The sequence below is a fragment of the Leptosomus discolor genome, chromosome 8 (genome assembly GCF_034619465.1).
Source record: "Leptosomus discolor isolate bLepDis1 chromosome 8, bLepDis1.hap2, whole genome shotgun sequence".
NCBI classification, from domain to species: Eukaryota; Metazoa; Chordata; class Aves; order Leptosomiformes; family Leptosomidae; genus Leptosomus; species Leptosomus discolor.
This window is the reverse complement of record NC_141398.1, coordinates 2437384-2465270: the sequence shown is the minus strand read 5'-3', so window position 1 is coordinate 2465270 and position 27887 is coordinate 2437384. Positions and strand designations below refer to the sequence as shown.

At 43.7% G+C, this 27887-nt stretch overlaps 1 protein-coding gene across 1 annotated transcript in view; it reads right to left on the bottom strand.

Annotated features, from left to right (window-relative positions):
• ZNF407 (zinc finger protein 407) overlaps positions 1 to 27887 on the bottom strand; it is a 308384-nt gene that overhangs the window by 91224 nt on the left and 189273 nt on the right. Inside the window, exon 7 of the mRNA XM_086468980.1 lies at positions 5850 to 6028. Within this exon, the coding sequence (XP_086325106.1) occupies positions 5850 to 6028 (179 nt within the window). The remainder of the gene's footprint in view (positions 1 to 5849; positions 6029 to 27887) is intronic.

Sequence of the window (27887 nt, the reverse complement as noted above, 5' to 3'; positions counted from 1 at the left end):
CTTTTAGCCATCAATTTTTCTCTTAATAATTTGATAAATGTAGCTGTCGAGTGGGATAAAGATCACAATTTTATTTGGGATTAACTATTTGAACTTCCAGAATTCCATTCATGAATATTGCAACTGCTGCAACTGATAGGATCACGATTTTGTCCCCTGTTGATGATGTAAGCATGCTGCGGGTTGCTCGTACAGCCTTGTTTCTCAAAAGCTAAAGAAACGGAACGAGAAACGCGTGCAGAGCAGAGCCCTTCAACAAGTGCTCTTAAAAAAAGTCTGGAAAAATATTTTTCAAACGTGCATAAAAGAGACCTTGTGGTAAACTTCCCTTATTTCCACTGCTCCCTGGAAAGAACAAAAGCATCCCCGAACTCTGTTCGCCTAATCTAAAGAAAAGAAAAGAGCAGGATTTAGGCCCAGCTTAGTGAACAGATGATTAATTGAACTGTCTTTTCATCGATTTCAGATCTCGGGAGCCAGTAACACAGTAAGGGAACTGGAACCCAAAGAGCAGCATTTCATAAGGATTCTTCAAACAACTTCAATAAATAAATAGGTAAGTGTATGTTCCAACGCATTTTATTAAGGATTTACCAACATACCGGAAAGAAACTTATTTTAGGTAAGTGTATCTCTGCTCGGGCACAGGTACTTCAGGCTCAAAGAGAGTAAAAATTCAGCGCCGATGATGGGAATGTTATCCCTATGAGAAGAAACACCTTGGGGGATGAGGTGTCTCCTCAGCCGTCACACCACCAAAGCACAACCCCCACCAACAGGCTGGAGATTAACACTGGTTTGAGATTTGAGAGCAGCAAGGCCTATTAGATAACAGTCTGACTTCTGGTATTACAAAGCTCCTTCAATAACACTTAATTAGTTTTGCGGTGAACCCAGCAACCTCGGGCCCTCCTAAAACCTACCTTCCACAAAGACATCCAGTCTTCTAAGGCTCAAAGGGATGGAACGGGGATAATTTCTTCTGCTAGGTGCTGCCAGAGCTCCATCGACCTCATATTTAAGCGTTTGCACCTTGTTTCTCATTTCAATTTGTCTGACTACGCTTTCAGTAACTGATTTTTCTTAGGCTTTTTTCAGCTAGATTAAGAGTAGCTCACGTCTGATATTTTCTCCCTGTGAAGCAACTCATACACTATAATCAAGTACCTATCTATCATTTTGGTCATGAATTATGTAACTCTTCACGAGCACTAAGCGTTCAATCACCACGTAGGCAGCCAACTGCCAAAACACGATCGTCACGATCTTTGTTCTGTGGATGCCCAACCCCAGAGGCACCTATAATTTTCACGGAGGCGCAGGCACACAAAGCTCTGCTTCCAAGCATTCCCCAAAACACGTCTGGGCGGCGCGGGGAAGCGGCTCACGCTTTCAATTCTGTCAGGATCCCCAAGAGTAAGCGATCCTCCACTCCTACTCGCAGGGCCCAGGGTGGCAGACTCTCTCTCAGAGCATGCTGTGTAACTCAAGCGCTTCACAAGCACAGTATCACTTTCAAAGAAAAAAAAAAACAGACTTACCAAAGAGTACAATGAATGGATCTGTCTTCCCTGACTATTTTTTTTTAAAGAAAGGACTTCCAAGAAAGATTTTTGTATGACTGCTACTTCTAAATTAAGTAAAACATCTCCAAATAGTCTGTTCAATGTCTTAAGCGGTTCCCTCATCACATAGTTGACTGTCGTGAAGCCATTTTCAAGCAGAAGCTTTGTGACTCGCATTACGTAGGCACTGCGCCTATTTTGCACACAGGGAAAGTCAGACACAGAGCAGGCCCACTCATCAGTCGCTCAGTGAAAACCGGTTATTTGGATTTCCAAGAGTAGCGCTCCTTCTTGGAGATCATGTTCACTTTTAACAGCGCAGCACAGCAATGACGATACAGAAAAAAAACGGTGTCACCGCATAACTTTCAACACCATCACGAAAACAGTCAGGAGCAAACTGCTCCTCTTCTCTCTGAAAAGCTTTTTGCCTTACGTCCAGTTTAGTATCCACAGAAGACCACCATGCACGTGGGAGATGCCACGGTGTCTGCAGCAACTGGAATTATGGAGGTGCCAAGCCACTGATATTACGCTCTTTGGATATAAATAACGCATCGTAATACTACCATAAAGGCAAGAGCTCCTAAATGATGAACATTTAGGGCAAACTGAAATTATCACTACTGAGTGATGCTGCTTCAGAGCGGACAAAGCACTGAGAAGACAGCTGGAGTACTGATCCCTTCCAAGTTCTACCACAGGTATGGGCCCTTCCCCCGTCCCGCTTCTCAAAGTATTGAGGCTCAGTTCAACTCCGTACGGAGATGTGGCATCAGTTGGAAGAAAAAACATATCCAAGACTCTTGGAAAAGGAATGCATAGCAATAGAATCAATCCAAAGATTTCTTCAGCTTACTTTGAGACTCACCTTACAGACAAGTCCACAGTGAGCAACTCAGAAAAATGTCCTTTATCGAATAGCCTAATTTTTTAAAAAAAAATCACTAAAATGACAGTCATCAACATGAGATGACAATTCACTCACTTATTGTATTAATTTTGCCTTTGTAATGACAAATTTTCAGGATTTGCACATTGATAACAAGAATAATACGAATAGCTTCCATTGGAAACAATTTTCCATGACTAAAACTTTACCTGCAGGATTCCTGAGCTTGCTAGTAAATCCACTTCTGCTCTAGAACAGCTATAAAATCTATCAGTACCTCAAATGCAATTTTTAAAAAGAAAATAAATTAATAATGTGGGTAACCATCAACCACTGGATTTCTGGCTTTTTTTTTTTTTCAAACAAAATTCCAATTTCAACACAGACCTTGAGAAAATGGGTCAGGGAATATCAAGAAACGGGCACAAAGCTCTTTCAGAACAACACACTGACATTTCAAAACCAGATTTGACGATTTGTATAAAAATTAGAGGTTAAACGCGTAAATTGCCATTTGGAGTGTAACCTAAGCAAATTCAACCCCTAATTTTATACGCAGCCACCTCTCTGTCGGTTTGTGTGCACTGAAGGCTGGCTGTTCAAACGCTGTGCATTTTAAAAGTTAAAGATAAAAGTATTCTCCAGATTGTTACTGCTTTAAAATATATAATGGTACTTCACAAGGTTTGTAAGGAATATAGCTGTATAGTTAAATATCTCCCTCTATGACAGAGCCTATAGCAGAAAGAGGAAAGTCTGAAGACCTGGTTCCGTGGCATTTCCATGTACCCATTCCTCACATGACACAGGATTTCACAGACGCAGAGCAGAAAGTGCTACCACCTCTCCGCTACGGTATCACCCTTACTCACGGAGAAGCCAACTTGTTCTGCCTTCCACAGGCAGCTTCAAGCTCCCAACCGCCACTGCCCCCACAAAGCAGTACAGCAGTGGCCAAAGAAAGCTGAACAGAAATCAGCATTAGACCATTATATTACAAAGAGCATCAACTCTGAATGAGAAATCCAACTGATAATTTCACAGATGAGCCACAGGCTTGATTTCTACTCCCAGCCCCATCCTAAAGGTAGCCCACAGCTCCATCCTTGGTGGGCTGTGGAGAAGGAGTTTCTGAGAGGTCCTGCGAAACGGCTGGAGCTGGCGTCCTTCTCTTTGAGACTTTATTTCTGCTCTGCTCAAAGAAGCAAAGGGGCTGGCTTTCCCATTACAAAGCAATATAAGAACACAAAAGACGGACAAATATGTTTAAGTTAAAAAAATCCATCCTGTATGACACTTTCATACTCCTGTCATCCTAAAGCGTTCTATGTCGTGTTGTGGATTCTCTGTGGGTGCAGCCAATGACCAATAAGTCATCAATAACTGTGAACCAGACACAGAGCAAATCTTATTTTGATAAGAGATGTTAGCCAGGGCACGGGAGTTATCCCCTCATTCCTCTAAAATCTTCACTAAAACCTTTAACCCTCAGCTATCCAGCGGTCAGAAATGGATCGAGAAGAAGAAACGAAAACCCTTTTAATTGGACTCTGACGTGAATGCACAATTATCACCTAGGCCTCGCTTTAGCAGGCGCTCTTCCTGAAAGGAAAACACAGTATCGCCCTTTTAGCCATGGGATTATGCAAACAACATTTCAACCTTTTGTAGGACACCAATTCGAGGCTGGCCTGGCGATAAACGGGTGACAAGCCGCTCTTGCTAGCACTAATGTGTTTTATGGAGTACCCTGACCAGTGCAAGGGGATTTCTACAGTATAGGAATGAACATACAGAAACACATGTCAATAGTACACAACACATTGACGACCATTTTCCTACGTTGCCAAGACAAGCAAGTTGAACAGTCTTGACCACAGCATGCTGCAACGAGCAATTCATTTACCTAGATAGAGTCTCGAACAAGTAACGTGAAAACTTGCGCAGATCTCGTAATTTTGGAAAAACGGTAGTGATTCTACCAGGGTCAGAGCTCTCTGTGTTATGTCTGTCTATCTGTCTACTGAAAGCATTTTAACTACTGTAGTAAAAATCCAACAGTGCCTGGATTTCAGCTCCGAGCTGAATATTCATTCACTTTAGTGAGAACGATGGTGAAACGCGATCAGTTTTCTGACCTATTTTGAAATTGGTGTTCTGCCAACTGGCGTTTTGTTTGCACATCCAGATATTATCCACCATATGCTGACATGACATGATGATTGGTTCCAAAATGAAGTGGAATACTTGGCAAATAGAAATATATGGTACAAATAATACACTGCCCCCAGTCAGGAAAGCAAGCAGTCATTTTGAGAAGAGTGAGAGGTTTTAGAATAACTTGAGTCTACACACTGCAGAGCTGGATGAAAGCTCTCTAGGTCTTTTTTTTTAGAACTACGAGGGTCTCAAAAATTATGAGATCAATTCCTTACAGAAGAAGATTCAACCTGACACAGCAGTACTAATAGCAGTACTTCAATGGAAGATTAATTTGCATCTTCGGGAGAATTTGGCCCACGTAGCTTCTTCCTCCTCTGGATTCCCCAACTCTTTCTTTCTCGCCATCTGTTCTTTTTTCCCACTGCTCTGACTTGTCTTCGCGCCCAGTGATGTCTAAGTTATCTGCCTCTCCTGAGTTAGGATCACTTTTCATTCAACTCCAGCCTAATTTTGTATTATTTCTCCTAACCTCTCGCCACTGAACTCTGATTTTTCTCCTAACTTGATGCTCCCCCATTAAGCTTCTGCTTTCTATTCTGAACTGTGGAATCTCTAAAGAAAAACCTCTTGTTCCTAAACAGGCAACACTCCAACTTTTTTCTTTTAATTCCTGTTTCCAAAGCAATGTTTTTGTTTCGCATTCCTTCAGTGACTTCCGTGTGTGCGCTCTCTAACACAGAGCCTCAAAACATACATCTAAGTTATCGATTGATCTCTGCCGTTCCATCTTTTAAAGCTGAACGCTGCTTTTTTTGTGGTGAAATTCAGAATTTTTAAAGCGGTACGTCGATTTGCCACTGTATTTCCGAAGGGATTTTGTTTTCCTGCTCCTGGGGGAACAGGGTGGGCAGAGGGACTTGATACAAACGTTAATTAAACATTTCTCTATAAAGTTCAACCACATTTCAAAATGAGGCGTCTAAACAGCCGGCACTTCTGATGTGTACGCACCGAGCTGCAAGCCGTGCTTGTGAAACACGAATGGATTTCAGTGCCCAATGCATAACCTTCACCCCTTGCGAAAACTTGAAGAGGACAAATCCCATTTTAAAACCACGTTCTTCTTCAGAATAAACGATAACGATAGAACAGCCAGCTTACTGCAACCATTTAAGCATGCTCTTACAGAAAAGAGAAGAATTTGCAAGCAAAGGGAAGAATAACCTCACCAGCATGCAGGTACGCCAGGTCAGGATTTTCGATGTCTGGGTGTAGTTCTTTCAGGTGGTTACGAAACTCCACAGGGATATTGGTTCCATAGTCACATTTAGGACAGTTATACATTTTCACTCCTTCATGCTTTCCTGTATGTAAGATGTGTTTACGGATATTTTCAGCACAGTTAGACCTAAAAAGCAATGAAAAAAAAAAAAAAGTTATATAGCAACTTATTCCCTACTAGTTGCTCAAACAAAACCTAGAGTTACAGGAGAAAATGAGTAGTCATTACTAATTTTTCACTATCTGCCCAATTTTTCCATCCTCTTAGGTTTTGCATAAACGTTGTCTTTTGCGTGAAGGCTCCCAACGCTGTTTCACGTTACCTGAGCAATGCATCTGAACCAGAAGCGTTTAAAAATGAGCAATTTTTTACATTTGCCAAAGTCTTATAGTTTATTTTTCTTGATGGTAGTCAGTGATGGACAGAAATGAAGCAAAAGTCTTTAACTTCACAAACCCGAAACGCACAGATGCTGTTAACATGCCCAACAGAGCTCACAGGAACCTTTCCCACACAGTTCCCAGATCCCACAGGAGTTGCCGTGCATGATTTTTGTAAGGATGTTCCACCAACTCTTATCCCACAATATGAACTGTTCCTAGAAAAAAGAACCGAGTTGCTCGAATTTATACCTTTTTGAAAATAAATACAGATTCTAACTTGTATCTTAAACACAGCTTTTGTGGAAGCAGTGGAGTTTTTGTGCATAAAAATCAAAATACCTATACAATTAGCTTTATGCATTTCAAATAAATGTTTCTAATGATATTTCTGAAAAAAAAAAAGTTAATAGAAAAAGATTTCACATTTCTTTTATCCACAGAGAGATCCACGATCTGACAGGAATTTTTAAATTCCAGTCTTTAAAATTTTGCAGTCTCATTCCCAAATTATTCTGCATTAGGATTTCCTCCTTACTCACAAGTCTGTGATGAATCCCACATAAAATATACTGCTTCTTTGTTTAGCTCAATCAGAAATAACCATTATTTTTATCCTTGAATCAAAATAGCAGCCTGTGTGCCAATTTTTTTAGACTTTCTTAGTACTGCACACTATTAATATTGTCAAACTAAGCGCAGTAATTCAGTTTAACTGAAAAAAGCACAAACACTCACGTGAACTACATAAATACATCATGCTTCACCAATATTCAGACAAGAACCAGCAGTATTTTGAGCGACTGATTGTTTACCTGTCACTGTTAGAAATACCACAGTAACAGCACCTAAAAAAAGAACCCCCAAAATAAACTGGAAGCAGCAGCTTGAAGTTCTGTTGGAGTGCTTGTCTCTCCCTTGGAGATGGTCATAGTAAAGCTGATATCTGCCTTACGGTGCTGCCAAAGCTCACCCTCTGTCATGTCCATCTGCTGTACACCAGCATAATGATCAGACGCCTGAGAATGTCAGAGAAGACACTTATGTTCACTGAAAAATAGGGGAAATATTGGTCCTCAGCATCTTCCAGGATTCAGCCCTAAAAAAATTACAGTGCTCATAAATGTGGTTAAAATGAAACATGTATTTTAGTAAAAAAAAAAAAGGACGGTGTACACTGCAACGAAAGCGGAGGACAATCTGGTAACCTTCTATCGTGGGTTATACTTTAAAGGGCAGTAGATTAAAGCAGAGCATACAAATCTGAAATAAAATATCTGTGTCCTTTTAGCTCAGCGCTCGTACTATGTTAGGGGAAGATATAAAACTTTTTACTTTGAAATATTTCTGTGAAAAATATAAAGGATCTGTGGAAACCCATGTAAGAGTTGTGAAGAAAACCCAGCCTGCTCGAGTCGTAAAAGGCCACTTCCCCCTCCTTTGATTTGTGGATTTGCTCCCACCACTTTCGACGAAGCAATCCCAAAGACTCATTTATTCAGTCATCAGTAAAAATCAGTGACGAAACGCACCAACATACTGATGTACTCGTCATGGGAAATAAAAATTTTTGAAAACTATATTTTTCCATGTGAGGGGAGGGCCAGCAAGGCTTAATCAGAAACGCAGAATATGAGCTCACAAGGCCTTGCCAATGGCCTCTCCTGTTAGGTGGCAACATGTCATGAAGTAAACCATGAAGGTAACAACTGGCAAGTCCAGCACTCTTGAAGCCAAGCAACACCTTTAAATACGACATGACAAAAAATGTACTGCATATAAAATGTTTTTTTTCATTATTCGGTGTGCTTTGAATGTCTGGTTTATTAGGAGTCTTCTCCTGAGTACTGTACAAGTATGTTATTACATGGCTGACAGAAAAAACCCCACCGAAACTCTGCGTATGTGTGTACTTACATCACTTCATCTCACACAAGTAAACACAGAGGTCTCTGATTTTAAGCAGCACTGCGTTTTCATTAAAGCTATACCATGACAAACTTCTAACTAAAATACTACAGTGTTGCAACAGTGACGACAGTTAAGTATTTGACGGGCTTTGTGTTATAAAATTCACCTCCAGGAGTTTATAAAATTCACCTCCAGGAGTTTATAAACTCTGAGATAAAAATTCCCTTTGTTCTGAAATTTGGCAACTTGGAGCCCAGCCCAAAAGATAGTGTTTGAGTAAAGTCTTTCTGTTTTCTGAGTTCCACTTTGAATTACAGCCACAAACAAATAAATGCAGCTTTTAAGAGGCTAGCCTGTGTTCCAGTAAGGCTAAACCAGAGGTTTCTAAGTTAAATTACTATTATAATTTCTTAATGTAAGTTTGCTTTCATCCTTATGATCCATTTTCCATTTTGAAAATCGAATGTATGTATTTCTGGCAATTTTTCCATGCTCTGCAGTAACGGGAAGGGAACTCATTAGAGAGACTTAATTAGTCCTTGGGTTTATATTCAAAGCTGACGCAGAGAAACGCAACAGAAATTTTGGGTTAATTTCACATCTTGCAGCGAGTCTCCTGATCAGCCGTGAAGAAAGGTTTGAGGGGCGATGCCAGCCCCACGGTGGTTCTGTTCAAGGGAAGCGGAAGGCCTGCCCAGAGTTTTCAGGGTCCTGCCAGCGCTCCAGGGGTGGCCTCACCAGGGCCGAGTAGAGGGGAAGGACCACCTGCCTTGACCCACTGGCAGCCCTCCTCCTAATGCAGCCCAGGATACAGGTAGCTTGTTTTGCTGTAAGGGTATGTTGGTGGGCCCACGCTCAACTTGGTGTCCACCAGGACCCCCAGGTCCTTTCCCGCACAGCTGCTTTCCAGCCGGGTGGCCCCCAGCATATACTGGTGCCTGGGGTTGGTCCTCCCCATGTGCAGGACTTGACACTTCCCCTTGTTAACCTCCATGAGGTTCCTGTCAGCCCGTTTCTCCAGCCTGTTGAGGTCCCTCTGGATGGCAGCACCACCCTCTGGTGCATCAGCCACCTCTCCCGGTCTTGTGTCATCTGCAGCCTTGCTGAGGGTACGCGCTGCCTCGTCATCCAGGTCATTGATGAAGATGTTCAAAAGGAATGGACCCAGTATTGATCCCTGGGGTACACCGCTAGTTACTGGCCTCCAACTAGACTTCATGCCGCTGGTCACTGCCCAGCTCTCCAATACGGATGATGCATCAAAAAAAGGATTAAGTTGCTTTTCACGTCCTTGTCCCTTTGTAAGCAAATCTCAGAATACTGATAACTACCTAGATAAGAACACAGCAAAAAAAGCTGGGCAGGTGTTCTAACAGCGAATAATACTCAGCTTCCAGCGGACACCTCCAGCGGCACCCTACCACAACGAGGCTCAAAGCTTCTCCACAACGGGGCCTAAAGCAAACTTCCCTATTCCAAGGATGAGAACAAAACCATTTATTCAAGTTTTCAGTGGTGGCTGGGCTTGCACAGGTACCATCCACAGAGCGACAAGGAAGCCCAACGCCACGTGCCACAACCCTCCGTGCCCTCGTCTGCTTCTCAGCAGTTTCTCCTGGGAAAGTGCAGTAAAGTGGAAGGTGAGGAGTAGCATAAAACATCCAGATATTTTTCCAGCGTGAGAAGCTGGTGCCTCCCCTCTCCCACTGCCTCTCTCCTATCCTTATATATATCAATTCTGTCACCAAAAAACAGAGCGTTGTGCTAAGAGCAAGAAACACGAGCGCCTGGCCTACAGAACAGTGGGAAAACACACGCTCCTTGTGCATGGGGCAAACATTCTCATAAGTGCCTTCCTCCCTAAGCCAGAAAACGTTCTTGTTCCTCGAGCCCCTATAAAGCAGCATAACTCTGCCCCTACGAAGACACTTTCTCTGCTGCATTGGCAAGCCGTAGCGTTCCACTGACGGGATTCCCCAGCAAAACTTGGTGTGCCCCACCGAAAACAGCAGCACCGCTCGGGGTCCTGGGACGGCAGAGCGCAGATGTGCCCTTTGCAGGGGGGCAGAGATGGGCCTTCAAAGTCAGCAGCAGCGAAACCTGGGCGGAGCGATGAGCCTCGGAGCAAAATCTGTGCCGGGTGGGGAAGCGTCAGCCTGGAGGTCCCCACAGCAAGTGCTGTCTGCGGCCGTTATTCCCCCATCACCTCTTCCTTCTCCTCCACCTTGCAGGGCTCAGCCAGGCTCCCCAGGACGCAGCAGCAGCTGTAAGAGGGCAGGATTCGGGCATCCCTTCCCCGGGCAGAGGCTGGGTGCAGGGGGTCATGCTCTGCCCTCCTCCCAGCCAGCGGCGCTGGTTTGAGCAGCTGAACTGCAGAGCTGTGGCTGCCCAAAACCGGAGCTATTTGCTCTCCTTATCTTTTACATGATGGCATTTTGGACAAAAATCGTGAAGGAAGGGAATTTCACAAAACATCCCCTGTTAATCCTAAATTTCCCCGTGCAGAACAGGAATGCTTCCATAGTTTCTAAGGGTTTTGTACACGAGAATACTTTACCGTTGTATCCAACATCTAAATGAAATAGAGCAGGAAGCAGCCTATATTTATTAAGATGTTTTACTAACAGGGAACTGAAATTAGAACACTCTTCCATTATGCAGTGCCTGACATTTTCAGAAAGATGCTTACTGCAAGACACGGAAACAGAAGGTTTCAGTGGTGCAAATGGAGCAAAATGTTAATTATCTAGCCCACGAAGTTTTAAAAATTTTAGCACCTTGTAGGGCTCTTATTTGCACAAAATAAACCTTTTTCAAAAGGCTTTCTCCAGGACGTTAGGTACAACCGCCCTCTTTCTGCACAGAAATGCATACGACCTAAAGGACTCACAGCAGCTCCGCAGATGTCACTACCTACAACATAAAAACACACACAGCGATAGAGCTGACCGAGTGAAAAGATTTCTATTTTTCCCCTGTTCGTCAGTATGAATCAAGTTCACTCTCATATGGAGAGCACTCTGAAGGTCTTCTGCTCTGTTTATACCCCGCTACACAACCTGCAAGAGGTACACAGAAATAGCAGTATTTTGATTGAAAAATAGCCAAGTGCCCAGATACTTTCCTTCCAGAAATAAAAGTGGTTATGAGAAAGCAAACTTCTCATGAAAGCAGTATGTATCATCACGGATTCTTAACCTCAGCTATTCACCAAAAACTTGCAGGTGCCTTTTTCACAGAAAATGCCACCTAACTTGGGAAACTGTCTTTAAATCAAAGCTGCAATAATGTAATCACACTGGAAAAGGAGAGCCATAGATTCTTAGACACTCAAAGTCACACGGAACATTTAGCCTGACCTCACAGATACAGCAGTTCATAGAAAGTTTGCCCAGTGATTCTTTCCTCAAACCCTAACTCTCTTTGGTACTAAAATGTTATTTTCAGGAGACACACTGAAATCTGATGGAAAGCAACAGGGAATCGCAAATCACTCCGTAGTTGATCACTCTCACTTCTACAAACCGCCACATTTCTTACACTCCTGCATCCAGCCAACAGATAGTCTCACATTTCCAACACACCTCGCTCAGCTGAAGAATCCTCTGCTACCTGGACCTCTCGTGGATGAGCTACAGAGACCAGCTCCTTTCATCTCACTTTGGGAAACCGTCGGATCCTTCCTCAACTCTTTTCAGTTGCAAACGTTGCTTTAAGCTTCCAACAGCAGAGCGCGTTTCACGCCAGCGCTGCACGCACGGACACCATGCTGTTCCCCATGCTCAGGGTTCTCCAGCTCCAGCCCGGAGTTCTGGGAGCTCCTGGATACTCCTCAAAGCACCAAGAGCTCCTGCTCACTCATGTAAACGCAGAGACCTTTCAGGCATCTTTTCAGCATTACTGCTTCCCCAAATACAACCCTTCCAGCCCGCCTTTATTTCTTACTTGCATTAAACTGCATAAAAACTAGCATTCAGAAGAGTGACAGTAAACAACCTAATGGGCAATAGTTTCTTGACAGGAAAGAAACAAATACCTCAATCTGCAGTAATTACATTATAAGAACAGGCTTATTTAATCAAAGCCTTCACGACAGTCACTCTGCCCAACTTCTACTAAGCAAAAACCCAGACAAAAAAAACAATCAAAAATTCTCCCCAGCACACTCGAGATTTATCTACATTTCTGTTTTTCAAACAAAACAAACCGATTGCCAGTTCACGCGAACCAGCCACAACATTACACGCAACCTGCACGTTCTGCTGGCCCTCGCTTCAGACCGCGAGTTGGAAAGTATCGGCTTCGCTCCTCAGTGCTACGGGTCAATGCAATATTGCCCAAGAAACAGTAAAAAGGCAGCAGGAAAACATGGGCAAAAATACATACAGAAATGGTTTGAAACTACCATGATAAAACTGTAATTATTATTCTACGATAACACACATACCTAACGCGTATATGTGCGCGTCTCTGAGAAAGGCGGTACGTTTTCTCAGTGCTCTTATTACTAGCGTGCACCTGGGTTACTTTTTCCTTGCTCCTGTCCTTCAAAAGGAAAAATCCTACCTTTTATTTAGGTTTTCGTGAACAACCACACGAACCCAAGCGCCAGCGCTCTGCAGCCAACCTCAACTCTCGGGGGACTTACGACACCACTGCCGGGACTCGCAGCCCACGGCTCCGCGGGAACTCAGGGCGTCAGCTCCGGCGTGGCTGGTGCCGGCTCAGTCCTGCCCGTGTCACCGCTGGCCAACATCTCCCTGTACCGCCCCGTAAAGGCTCCTGGTGGACAGTGGCCGCGAACCGCTGGGGGACAGCAAGGCCGTCACCGCTGTGGCTGCTCCGGCGGCGAGCGTCCGCCCACGGCTGACGCGCTTCAACCACGCCGACCTCGGCTGACCGAAACGCACGGCCGCAGCGCCACAGGAACGCGCCCCCAGCGCGCCGGTGGCCACGCGCAGCGCCGCGTTCCACACGTCCTGCCACGTCTCGCTGCCGCTCAGAGAACGCGGAGAATCCCACCAAGGAGAGCACGCTACATTCACGCCTCCCAACGAGATTTTTATGATACTGCCAGTTTCACAAAGAAAATAATAAAAACGTATTGGGGATTTATTCCGACAGTGTTACAGTAACACCCAGGGATAATAATCGTAATGTTTTCTGCTTTTCTACATTTATAGCTTTGCTTTTTTTTTCTTTCTGTAATGATCTATTTGTTATGACATACAGTACGCGTGACAGATGTCCAAGGCTGGCTGCTAAAAAGTAGCAGAGCTCTGTAGGGAAGCGGCAAAAACTTGTGCGTCAGCACTGAAAAGGATGGAAGATTGATAATTGCTGCTCGTGTCTCGGCTCCATTCAGCAGACTAGCACGTCCAAGTTGTGATCTGGGCACAGACCTACCGTTATATTTACAACGTATCGGAATAAAAATTCCCAGTTTCAACTAATTGATGATTACAAATACGTGTGGTACGAGGAGCTGATGACGACAGCCGAAATGCACGTTTTTAAAAGCAAATTCAGTGTGACTGGAGATTCTGAAGGGAAATACGATGTTCTCTAGTCTTGTTTACCTCTGAGGAACCTGTAAAGCCAGGTTACAGCTCTGCGCCGTGACCAACCATCGAAGTATAAAACCAGCGCTGGCATCTCAATCTACTCCTGAATTTTCAGTCAGAATATTTTGCTCCAAAAAATAAAAATGTTTAGTTCACAACACACTTCACAACACAAAGAAAACCCAATTTTTGCAGAAAAAAAAATATCTCTGATGCCAAGGACATAACGTCTTCCTGCCTTAAATGCTTCTATTAATTCTGCTTTCTACAGGAAGAGAAAGAAATAAAGAGGAACCTTTCAGACAGAAACCTGCAAATGATGTCCAAACTACTCGACCGGGGAGGAGCAGTGGAAAGGGTGGAGAAAGGCAGGAGATGCGCCCCAGGCTCTGGACCTGTGCTGTGGTCCCCACCGCCCCGGCGGAGCCGCGCAGAGCCTGCCCGGGCAGCTCTTTGGAGTGAACCTCGGTGCCTCCTTTGACCGTCTAGAGAAGAAAACAAAAAAGCAAAACCCAAAAAAGCGATTTTTCGCAGGACTGATCAGCTACCAACAACTCTCCAGAACTCCTTGGCTTCTGCCCGAGCGGGCTCTGCGATGGCCCGGCCCAAGGACCCGGAGGTCTCCGGGCGCAGAGCGCTGCTGCACCATGTCAGCCCGGGTTTAAGTGGCAGAAATAGCAGGTGGAGTTCATCTATTTCACAGGAACGGAGAATAATCACTCCATTGTTCGTGGGCTTCCTCCCTCCCCCTTTCCTTTCTGGTTGGAGCAGATGGCATAAAAGAGAAGTTGGTCTGAGGAACGGCATCTCCGCAGCGGTGCAAGGATGGAGACCGGGCTCTAAGTATCATAGGCCCCGGTTTAGCAAGGTGCTTGTGCAGCTTAAGTACGAGCAGCCCCATTGACTTCAAAAGAATGACTCACGAGCTTAAATTTATGTACATGATCAAATACCTTGCTGAAATGAGGCCACAGAAAGCATCCATTTTTTTAAAAAAGCTGCGATGAATTTAATTGAAGACGCACATTTCCTTCCAGCATCCACTTTTTCCCCTATTGTACTTCTTTTAACGGCCACATAAAGTAACCGAACAATTCTGTAGAATCTGTTTGTGTATCCTCAGGAACCCACGAAATATTTTCACGAATACAAAAGCGCAGATGGAGCCTAAGAAAGGGTGCGGAGTCTACAGGCTGCACAAGATGAAACCAGACTCCTAACGTTGCTGGAGTCAGAAACGATAGCGACAGACCCTAAAGGCTGCCTGTCAATCTCAGATGCAGATGGTACTTCTTCCAACTGGCCTTTGTGTCAGTTCCTTCAGCCACTTTAGTGACAACACGGCTCCCTTGAGGGCAGATCCTGTTGCTTTGCAGCCTGGACTCATACCCAGGGCGCTGTGGTCTGTACAGTCTCTGCTCAAAGTAGGTTTTTTTAATGCTAATACATTGCCTCTTCTTGCCCTATGCCAGCCCCAACCCCCCACGCAAAAAGAGACGGTCGTTTTCCTCCTCACTTCGACTCCTCCAATTTATCAATGGAATAAGCATTAATTGTCTGAAAGGCTCGCTTTTGTTATGCAGGCCAAAAGTAGATATAAAACCCCTGCTAATAAAATTTGCAGACGACACTGTAATTGGTAGCATGATTAACAACGATGACCCCGCAGCCACGCAGAGCGGCTCCGCAGGCTAGGCCGGCTCAATCAAAACACGTACAACCGCACGCCAGGTCTCCCACCTTTGCACAAGCATCTCACGGAACGCGAGAGCGCTGTGGAAAGCCGCGACATCGAAAGCGACTTCGGGATTAGCGGTTTAACGGGAGCTCCCAGCGCGATGCTGGAAGCAGAAAGGTCCCGTGTCATCTTTAGATGTATAGGGAAGGAAGCAGCGAGCAAACGTAAGGATGTAATGTCCTTTTTATGACACTGGAGAAACTAATTCTAGAATATCCACTTCCTGGATTACCGCCTGCCTTTCAAAAAGGAAACAAACTGTCACCAGATGATCATAAATACGAATACAGGTTGGAGGGAAAAAAAACCCAGAACACTTAAATTAAAAAAAAAAAACAAACCCTCTGTTTTGCTTACTGTGCTTGAGCTTGGGGCATGAGTAACTTAACAGGGAATAAACGTGTGATTAAGGGACATTTTACCTTAGAGAAAACCTGTATCAAACCCAAAAGCAATGACTACAAGTTATAGTCAAATTCAAACGAGAAATAAAGCACCATTTCTTCAGCACTTGCAGCAATTAACCTTTCACGCAAGCGGAGCGGGCTCTCCAACTCTGGATGTTTTCAGATCAAACCCGAACGTCTTTCTAGAGGATAAAAATTAGTCAAACACAAGAGGCTCAGTACAGAAAACTGGAAAAAAAACCCTATGCAGTTTGTTTTATGCAGAAGGTCAGACTGGCTGAGCTTAAAGCTTTTTTCCAGGCTCAAAGTCTATAAGAAGTACAGTTTAAGGCTGAAAAATGTCATTGTGAGGTCAGACTTTTATTGTTTTTCCATGATGTCATGGAAATTCGTTCAGTCTGCAAATTAAAATATATCCTTCCTGGCTGTCAATAGTGCAAAACTACCTTAGGTTCTGAAAGTCAAATTTGGTTCTTCAGTTGGAGGTATGATTGATTACCTGATCTAAAATCTGCCTTGGAAGTATGTATCAGAGAAACATCATTCTCGTCAGATTATGCCCTCATAATGCCATCGTCTGCACAAATATAAGTAAATGCAGCATTTGGCTCTGTACTTGGAGCTTACTTCACAGTCATCATTCACCCCAGGAGAACCGGACTGAAGAGTAGGGAGCAAGGAAAACTTCACTTTTGTTCCCACAAAAGTACATTTGCCTACAAGGACGCCCTCCTGCGCAGTCACAAATTGCAGTTTTCGGGCAGCTGGATTTTCACAGTAGACCTACACGTCAAGTTCAACGTGTTGTGGGCTTCACCAAGAGACACTGGAGGTGGGAAACTGGTGAGTGACAGCACTGAACTGTGTATTCGACTCACCTATCGTACCTAGTGCATACATGCAGAGTGAAATGTAGAAGAGAGTTTCTGGCACTTCTACTTCAGACTCTCCAAAATCCCAGCTAAGCCGGCTTGTAAAAGCATTAGCTTAAAATTGGACACCCCAGAACAGATAAATTATTACCATTCTTTCAACTATACATAATTATGTCTAAATATTAGACACAGTATTTTAACTAGACGAGAAATCAGGGCAACACTGTAAATCTGTTGATGGAGAAGAACAGGAACTGCCTGTATGGTATTGCTTCAAAAAGCTGATCTAGTACCCAAAAAGAAAAAAATTTAAGCACCAGGGAAAAGCCTTCTGAATGACAATGAAATTCTGAGATATCGAGGAACTTGAGAGACCAACGCCAAATAAATTATCCCATGATCATGTATGCAAATGTTCTGTCTTATAGAAAAAAAAAAACACATAAAAATAAAAATCATCATATTAGACGGAAATAAACTTCTTTAATTTAGTATAGACGGTGTTATGGACTTGCCTCTTTTCCCACAGAGGGTTAACACGAAAAGAGGGAAAAATGGTAAAACATGAAACTTGTTCTTTGGCTTCATCTTTCACATTCCTGTATCACACTACAGCAGAAACTAATGAACTTGCTCATCTTCGAAAGCCCTTTTGCATGCTTCTTCCTTCACCCTTAACTCTGATCCTCGCCCATCTTCCCTCATGTGTGTGCCAATTTTACTGGTATAATATGTGCACTTTTATTAGTTGTGTTCTGATGATTTCTACTGAGAGATACTTAAAGCTTATACAAGTCAAAAACTATTTTATCACTTCTGAAGAAAACTAATAGGGCAGAGTCACTGAATGATAAGAGAGAGAGACCACGGAATTTATTTAATAATCCATGTCCATTTCACAAAAATGGCCCGTGTAATCCTTTTAAAAATAATAACCTGTTCATTTCAGACCTTGCACAATGCTTCTCTTTGTCCCTTGTAAGTCTCTCAAATGTCTTATTTTAAAGGAATATATAGTACTCCCGGAAGACATTTTCCCATTTCTATTCTCTTCAACTCCTGTGAGCCCTTGTTCTGTGTGATAAGGCAATCTCCTTCGGGATCTGAGCTGTGTAGTTTCGCACCACGAGTGACAAGGACTCGACTTGAATAACTGCTGTGCGCAGGTTGTAATTATGTCAGCTGGAGTGTTGAACAAGGGGACTGATTAATGTGAGCCCCAGCCCAGGCACAGGCCCTATCAAACCCTTCGTGCAGGCCAGCAGTGGGGATGGGTTAAAGCAGAAAGACAAAACATGCTGTAGCGTCCATGATAGATGAATTGCTCCAACAGTCTTCAGGCAGATGTTCCAGGACAGTATAATATACAATTACTCTGCCTTATCACCTTCCCAGGGACAATAAAGCTTCCTCCTTCTATAGCTCATGTGAGTGAAGGCAAAATTAGTTTTACTTTTACAACACTGACTCACTTATCATGTTGCCTTGATTGTGCTTTTACAGCTAAAGAAAACATATATTCCACTCTTAAACTAAAGAAAACCAACCAAATGCCAAAAAAAAACCCTGCACTCCTCACCTTTTATATAAAACCAAACAATTCCTTTGAAACTGCTTTGCATCACAGTAATACAGCCCTTAAAGGGCCAATTCAGCGCGTTATTCCAGGGAACACAACTAACTTTAGAACAACTGGACCTATTCACATGCTTAATGGTACACAAACGCGTACGAAGGCACGTTGCTGGGTCGAGTCAGAGCGCACAGACAATAAAAAACGCATAGCTTTTGTACAAACAATGCCTACATGAATAACACACCCTTAGTGACTATTTTAGCTGGGCACTCATTCTAAAAATACCACAGTACTCTTGCAAAACAATTCTTTGAGAAGTCATTCATCCACATACCTCTTTAAAGGCCACAGGAGTTGACTGTATGACTATTCCAAATCATCCAAGTGTTTTCCAAAATGTAAACGTAAATTCAGTAAACAGCAGAAATTTAGGAAGGAAACTATACACGTTTGTTTCATTTTTCTTACCAGATCCATACAGACTATTTTATTCTTGCTGCTGGAAGTAGTCTGTACGTTCCAGGGCTACTTCCAAGAGCTTACAGAACAGCAGCTTACCAACGTGAAGAGAATAGCAAGAGAAGAATACAGCTCACAATATCCCGAAACCCTTTCTCTCTAAATACCGGCTGGTTATAGTTCACAGAGCTGGGCTTTAAAGAAAAGAGTCTAAATAGTTCCACTTGCATTCCAAGATGCATTGCTTGCAGCACGACCCTTTCTTCAGCTACGTAACAAATACACAAGCTCAAAAACCAAACCAAAACTAACGCGTCCAGAAAACGCATTGAGAGCGACACATATTTGAAGGTCAGGTTGAAAAACAAAACCGGGCTAAACCAGCCAAGGCTGATGCTGACAAGACTGCACGTGTATTTGAAAAATCCTATTTATGACCATTTTCTCGTGAAAGATAATCGATTACTGGTCCTAGAAACGAGAGACGAGGTTTCCTAAGGAGACCATGGGAATTAGGCACTGACACTGCCCGTCCACTGCATGCAGCCTCCCAGCTGTTCAGGCTTCTTTGAGGTTTGAGCCATCAAACAGCATCACAGTCTTGGCATCGGTGAGGTTTCACCACAAGGGTACAGGCTCTCCTCCACTCCCACGGTGAAATGCAATCCTACGTTTACAATGCAAAAACGGGCTCCAAGGAAGCTGGTGCGTTCCCACTGCCCAGCACAGTGACTTCAGAGGATGTTATGTCACTCACTGCACGGACAAACAACAGAAAAAACAGTCTTGGCCTCGGAAAAATTACAATCTAAGCATTGAAAAGGATATGACCGTCAGAAAACATCCAAAAAAAAGAGTAGCGGCAGGTTTGGGAGATGGGGTATCAGTAAAACACGGTAGAGATGAGCTTCTGCCTCCTTTAGGTGCACTGTTGGGCACGGCAGCTCTAGAAGGCAACCTAATCTGTCCTCCGTAACCGTTCCAATTCCCAATGCAACCAGCGGAGATAAGGAAGAACAAACCTAAGTGTCAACATTTGCTTAAATCAGGTGCCCGCTTTTTCTAAAGGAAGTGTAGGTACGCAGTGTGAAGCATCAGGAGCTCTCATCTGCTCACGAAAAGGAAACCCTGGTGTCCCTAACTTTCTAGAAATTAAGGCACTATTCTAGGAAACAGAAGTCCTGAGGTTTGGGCTGCCCTTGTCTTGAGGAGAGCTGAATCCCCTTCTCCTGTGTCCCAGGAAAGTGTATTAGCTGGCACAAAATATCCTGCACGTACCCTTGCTTCTTGAAACTCCGCCAATGGACAGTGAGGAACTGCCAGGAGCCAAAAGCAGATCTAATCCCTGTTTTCAGAATTGTTCTTCTGCTTTCAGTTGTTCCCCGTGTCACTTCCCTCCAAAATCCCAACAAGAGTCTCCCAAAGCCCTGTTCTGTGACCTCTCAGCTGAGAATCCTAAACAGTAACCACCATCAGGCTGCAGACAGCACTGCCGTTATCAATTGAATCCTGACTTGTCTAATATTCAGGCCTCTAAGACATACCCAAGAACACAGGAACGGGAGCCTGTGCACCTCAAAGGTGTACCAAAAGTCCCGAGGCAGAGACACCCATCTCCCCAGGACAGAGACACCAGTCCGTGCCTCAGTGGTTCCACTCTGTGCAAGAACTTGCAAGCTCATCAGAGAGCGAACTGAAACCCTGAAACTCCTAAAAGGAGCGGCTGCTTCTGGATTTAGATGGGTTTCGGCATGATGAGGGGGATTGGGATCCTCTCTGCAAAGCTGAGTGGAAACTCGAAGTACCTGGGTGCTCGGATCCCCCAATCCACTTGCCCAGTTTAACTTTTTTACTGTTCAGGATCCAAAGTCTTGTGAAAGGTGTTGCCAGCTCCCTGGCTTTCCATTTCTCTCTTAAGCAGGCGGAGCATCGTCGCTCAACTGAGGACATGGAGGTGATGTGATCAACATCAGCGGGGCCAGGACTTTATCCACCCTCTTTATTTTTGTTTTATAGCGTCGGCCCTGTGACAGCACACGCTATGCAGCCAGCGAGAGCTGACTCCCAACTGAGCTATGGAGCAGAGATGCTTAGATGGAGAGGGGCTTAGTTCTAATCCTCTCTGTTACAGCACGGCTGCCACGCTGCTCGTGAACTGAAACCAGAAACGGGCTCCCGGGGCAGGAGAACTGCTGCGCTGTTCTGAGGGAAAAGAGACCCAGACACAGAGAAGGAAGCCAGGAACAGATGCGGGTGGACAAGAACTCCGCTGGAACAAGCAAATGCTCCATTTGCCTTTCAGAACACGCTTCTGCGACCCAGAGCGCTACCAGAGCCAGCATCACCCAACGCCGGGCACTCAGCTCTCGCCTCTTGCACCACCACCGGGCAACAGGCAGCAGCTCCCAAGAGCTGCACGCCCCCGCCTCGACTGGGCTGCTTGCCACACTCGACGTGGTTGTGTTTCTTTAAACAGAACGGACAGTAGCCACTTGCTTTGCCCTCACAAGGGCTCGGGTGTAGGTCCTCCCTCGCTGCTCTGCCACAGACTTGAATAAATCTGGTACAAATCCCTTTCTCTTCGAAACCTTCCTTCTACTCGCCAGTATTTTTATTGCTCCTCAAAATGACTACATTTTAGCATACAAAAATCAATCAGCTAAATACCGTATAAGATGACTGGGCTATAATTTATTAGTGCTGATCACAATCTTAAAGGCTGAGTAATTAAAATTCAAATTAAAATGTGATGAAAGTCACATTTAGTCACCTAAATGAAGAGGCTGAATTCCAAATAGGTACAGAGCCACTGGACCCCACGTGAGATGAGGATTCATGGATGCTCGGTATCACTAAAAACATGTAAAAAGATCTTAGTGTATATTCAAAATTTGCTTCTTTTCCTCACGTAGGTACATCTACCTAGATCCATGCACTATGTCACAGTTTGTCAGTAAACAACCTAAAGAAAACAGAAGAAACGCCAAAGAAAGCACTCGTGGAATAATCTCTCCATTACGTGAAGCTTCCTCCTACTCACTGACTGACTAAGAAATGTCAGTGCTCTCAGTCTCAGGGGTACAAGTATCTTCCAAACAATCTCTTTTCTAAAGAAAAATATAGATAGCTGAGTGCGTTCTCTTTATCCTTAAAAGTAGCTTTTGAGTTTCAGCTTTTAAAATGACAACGTGAACCAAACAGTCCATTTGGGGCCCAAAAGCATTGATCCCTGAGCGCTGGACCAACTGAAGCACGCTTTCCTACGGGTTCTGGCCTTGCTGTCTAAATCTCCCAGCGCAGCAGCAGCAGCAGGTCCCCAACATGTCCTTCAAGACACTCCCATCAGGCAAGACGAGCCGGCTGTACCGGTCAGCAAGGCTGGACCAATACGCTGGCTGGCTGTAAGAAAGAAGAACGCATGAAAGTTGAATTTTTTGCCTGTTCCTCGCTGATTTTTTTGTCTCTTCATCCACCTCTTTCAGGAAACACGTGGGAACTTAAATTGTCTCAGCAGCTACTACAGGGTGTCAGTTTTGGCTGAAACTGGCCAACAGCTTAAAGAGTTATTAAAGAAACAGAAGACGGACGAATGGGCTGGTGCAAGTCTCAGAATAACTTAGGGGCGTCAGGTTAAAAATCAGTCCTTGTCAACTGGTTTATAAAAACCACCGTTCTGAACTGCAGACAAAAGGAAACAAATTACTAATGGCTTTTTATATGTTAAAATACCCATATAGCAGATATCTCCAAAATTTGCTAATGGAAACGGTTCTCTGCATTTCACCAAGAGCTTGTTAACAAGAAGATGCACGAAACACCACATTTTTCTAACAAAAAATCGTCAGAACTTCAGGATTCACTTAGATAATCACAATACCTTCTACAACTTCAAGATGATTTTAAGTACTGTTTGCCCTGTGGACTGCGCACGCAAAATTTCAACAGAAATGTTTTGAGGAAGCTCAGGATGGGAAGACGTTCCACGTGGGATTTCTGGCAGAGCAATCTCCTCGACTATAGCTCTTAGAGAGAATCCGTAATAATCTCGAACAGGGATTGAAGGAGAGTGCAGTGAAGTTACAAACGTAAAGGTATAAATACGGTACTTTAAGGGGTACCAGTAACATCACAATGCACTAGCAGGATGATGTTCAGGCAGTTTATGGTGTCATTAGAACCACTTGATGTATTTATAGGATTATAACACAAATAATTTTACAGTATTATGAACTGCCGAGTTTCTAGTGGGGTGTTTTTAAAATGATAACAGCACTAGAAACATAAAAAAGATAGCACTGCTGAGGAACATCAGAAGGGTTACCTGAACATCAGAAGCGTTACTGTAAATCATTATTTTAAAATACACATATACGCGTACGGATCTCCATTCTAGGAATTACAGTGGGCTCGGCCGTTTGCCTAAGTGGGAGGAAAACCAAACCAGCACCGGACTGGAGGTCAGCTGGCCTGAGGCACAGAGGAACCCGCGGCTGGGCCACCAGCCCTGGGAGCACCAGGGAGATCCGGGCAGCCTTTGGGAGTCAAAAGTCATTTTGCAACCCCCTCTTTCCTCCAGGAAGAACAACCCGTTTGCTCTCAGGCTATGGACAGCAGCAGCTATGTCCTCCCCCTCTCAGCTCCCAACCACCTCCCTATTTCACTTCATTTACAGAAGGAGCTGGGGAAACATCGAGGAGCGTCCTTACCCCAAGCCCTCGGCCCATGGGGGTGGGAGAGAGGAGAAGAGCGTCGCATCACCTTGTTTCTCCCGGCACACCAAGCCTCAGCCCGTACAACCCGAGAGGAAGATGAGGAGCACCGCACAGACCTCATCTGCTCTCTGAGGATGTAAAATGAGAAGCAATAGCTCTGACCCAAGGCACCCAAGAATGCAGAACGTATATATTTTTGAATCTATTTTTCTCCCTTAATTATCTTTTTCATGTATATTTTGGAATCTGTTTTTCTCCCTTAATTATCTTTTTCGTATATATTTTGGAATCTGTTTTTCTCCCTTAATTGTTTTTCCATTATTAAAAGAACACAATCAAAAAGGAATTAAAGCACAAAATTCAGGTACATGCAGTATGCAACAGGTTAAAGACAAAAGCTAAACACACAAGGGCAACTCTGCTGAGAGGCGCAAGCGATTTGATTTAGCTTCAATAAACCGGGAGTTTCTAACGAAGCCATATTTGTTTGGAAAATTGCTCACCAGTTCTAACGCATTAAAAGTATCGAAGTAGCAAGTTTTTATCAAACAGAAAAGCCCATTTTTTTTTGTTCGTCTTTCCTCCCTTCACTTTCTGTTCAACAGCTCATTTTCATCAGCCTTTCCCTTTCTCCCCCGTGCACTAGGCTACGCCTCTTTCTGGAACTGCTTCTGCCTGGAATTTGTTTTCTGTCACTTCCCAACATTTTAACCTGTTTTGTGTGACACGGCTGAAGGGGGAAGAGGGAAGGTTGTCGCACAGACAGCATTAATATAGAAACTTTTTTACATGGCAGCAGCCATACTGCCTAGAGAATAAACCACAGGTAAGACGACAGGCTGGTATCTGCTCATTTCATCATCTCCTGTAACACTACCAAATATTTTCAGATTGCCAACTACCAGCTAGGTAGTGAGCTGGTAGTTAGCAATAATAACAATTCCTTGTAGATTTGGCCACCCCCAGAGACAGCTTTGGCCCTTTTATAGAGACTGGATTGAGGATTAAGGCATGGTGAAAGAAACAATCATGTTTATTTTTTATTCTGTGTTAACAGGCAAGAGCAAAGAAAACATGCATAGTCACTTCAGCCTTTTTTTTTTTTAAAAAAAAACCTACTTTTTACCTAAAAGGGTCACATTAATTAAGGTACGATGCCAATGGTTATTTTTAGATCAAATTACTCCAACAAATGAAAGTTTATTTCTAGACGTAAAAGCAGATCTTCACTGTACGATTTTATCAGAAGCACTGTAAGAACAGGAAATTACAAGTCTGTTTTGTTACTAAAAGCTATATTAAGACCACAGCCTTGCCATTCATCTTGAGGTTAGCACTAAAATTCTGTTTACTATCAAAATACAACCTACTTAAGATTATTTTAGTTTGAAATATATGCTGCTGTTCCAGACTCATATACATTAATTAACTACATATTCAATATAAATATAGGTATAGTTATTAGAACATATTTGTGCTCCTTAAGAAAGGGGAATAGGTAAGACAGTGACGACTGCACGAGACAGGGGAAAAGAAGCGTGAGGACAGGGAGGAGATAGAATGTGATAATAGAGGACATCAGCTACATTAATCTGTTCACAGCACAAAGTGGTTTTATCCGTATTTCCTAAACACCAAACGCTTCAGGTTTTGGGTCAAGTGTGTTGGACTCTGACTCGAAAATAAATAAATAAATTAAAAAGAGCATCAGTACAGGAGGGGAGAGGCTGCATTAGAAGAAAACTTTAGGGAGAAAGCCCAGAGTGAGCAGCAAGGGGGAGACAGCAACTACTGAACGAAATCAGGACCCTGAGAACGTTTCTGCAGAAGCTGAAGTGTGCCCAAACTGATGGAGGGGTGAGCGAGGAGCACGACAGGCTGCAGCAGAGCGGAGCTGCCGGGAGTTCCAACTACACGGGAACTTTGACATCGGTATCGAAACGGCTGCGTTGTGGTGATCCAGAACGTTAAACTCGGCGGTCACCCCTGAGTAATTTAGCACGGCATTTAGGCTTAAATACAGCACTTCAAAGGTGTTCTTCAAAGGGCTCGATCCAAGCTGAGGCTGGAAGAGCATCGTCCCTGCCTGCAATTGCCTCACTGGTTTAAAGGTACTTGGGGGCATCCTTAAAGTCCCAAGTCCGGTGGGTCAGTGTGAGCATGAGAATCACGGATTCATTGAATTAAAAAGGCAATTTTTAATTCCTGTTAGTTACAGGGGGAAAAAAAAATTGGAAAACAGGAACAAATAAATAAACAGAAATAAGAAAAAAACCCACAAAAAACAACAAAAGAAGCTTGAGCTACCAATGCTCATGGAATTATTGATGGATGTCCATCTCGTAAGGAGTATTATCCACTAAAACAAATAAAAATCCATATTACCCTTCTAGAGTGCATCTGCTGTGCTGTTAACTAAAAGCTCCGAAAGCAAAGGACTTCACAAAGGGACCATACTACCGCAGGCTGCGCAAAAGCCTCTTAAGAGGGCAATTTCATCGCAGGCCACGCTCACCAGGCCCACGTACACCAACGGATTTGTGTGTGCCTGCACACAGACGTCTTTTTTGAAGGAACAATCACGTTTTCTAACAAGCACACACCCTCTTAAGCAGCCCGCTTCGGGAGGACAGGGAGAGCTGCAAGAGGGGGAGTTTAAGTCCTTCCGCACGCTGCGGCCCCCACGATTCTCCAAAATCGCGGAGGGGATTTCCCAGTCGGTGCAGGCAGCCCACGCACCTCCCAGCGAGGGCCAGGGCATTATCTGTGTGCTCTCCGCTCCTACAAGTTTCTGACTGTTGGGAACCACATCCCAAGTCAAGGCTCTTGGCTTCCACGACAGCTGATCTGTATTTTGCGCTGTCACGTTGCATATTTTTGTTCTGAGTTCACCGTATGAACTACTTGCTGTAACTTAGGTGACTATAAAAAGTTTTATTAAGCAACAGAAATATCATAAAGGGAATAATAGTAACCATTGTTTTGTATGCCATGTATTCACTAGAGTAACCAAAGTGGTTTTGCGGCTATATCTAAATTTTATTTCAGATTATTTTTCTTTTATAGACTTAAACGCTACAGCATACTTTATCCCAGATTAATAGGAATATTACCAAATACTTTATCTGAACGTTTATTGAAAACTAAGGGCTGAATAATATCCTGAGGAGTTTGCACCTGGGAACCATACCCACGCACTGACAGAATTTCCCTCTCGACTTCGACCTTCACTTGTTTGTAAGTCAGCTAGCACAAGGCACCGGGTATCCTTAACTCCTGCTGCTGGTCACAACAGAAGCTTAAGTGCTTCCTGAAGGCCCAGTTTGCTCTATTACACGCAGGCATGGTTGTCCTCAGCCGTTTCTTATTAGTACAAAGTACAGGCACTGCTTTTTTTCCCTAATTCTGCCTTTGTGATAGACATAAAAAAGCGAAAAGCCTTTTTCCATAGGGCAGTGGTGGTTGCCACCTGGAGTCCTCCTCGGCCTCATGTTCCCTACAGTTGGATAACCTAGTTATTTCCTGTAGTGCATACTAAATGTCACTGATTACAAAGAGCATATTAATGTTAACGTTTTAATGATAAATACGCTGTTTCCTCATTTTATGCAGAAGTTGCCTTACCAGCCTTTCAGTTTTGCTCTCAAGAAGTACCTATTGTTACCTCAGCATTTAAAGCTGGCCCTAGTTTTCCATGATGTAACTAGGGAATAGCGCACAGCTGATGCAATCCCACCAAGACAACTAAAGTTTGTTAAATTCACCAAAAAAAAAAAAAAAAAACCCAGCGAGAAAACACTTACTTTGCACATTCTCATGACTTAGGTGCAAATCCTGGAGTGTATTATAAATGGGTCTTTACAACCTACGAACAGATACCATAAGTCAGAGGGAAATAGGAACTCCCTAGGGATGCTGTCCAAAAAAAGAAAAGTAGCCCCTGCGGACTCACTCCCCCTAAGTCATGCTGCCGCCGCCGCTGAAAATACGCCATGAATCCTTCTGCAGTTGGAATTTCAGATGCCATAATCCCTTACAGAATGGTGTCTAATTATTTTATTATGCATAATAAATGTAAAATATTTATTTTCGTTTACATAATTATATTAAAAATGTATGCTATTTATTCTCAGTCTTGTAAGACATCCCTCACAAGTCATATACTTTATAGAAAGGTGCATTTATGGAATTAATGCTGTTTTGCTGGCCTGGCTGTTGGTTTTACATGGCTTCTAAACCCCCTTACCTACGGCTGCGGAGCTTTGCCTGTCCCCTGGGTGTTGCCCTCCATCCCCTCACCGCCACGTGGGGACCCTACGCCAAAGGAACCGCACCGTGGAATCCCAGAGCCAGTTTGTGTAAT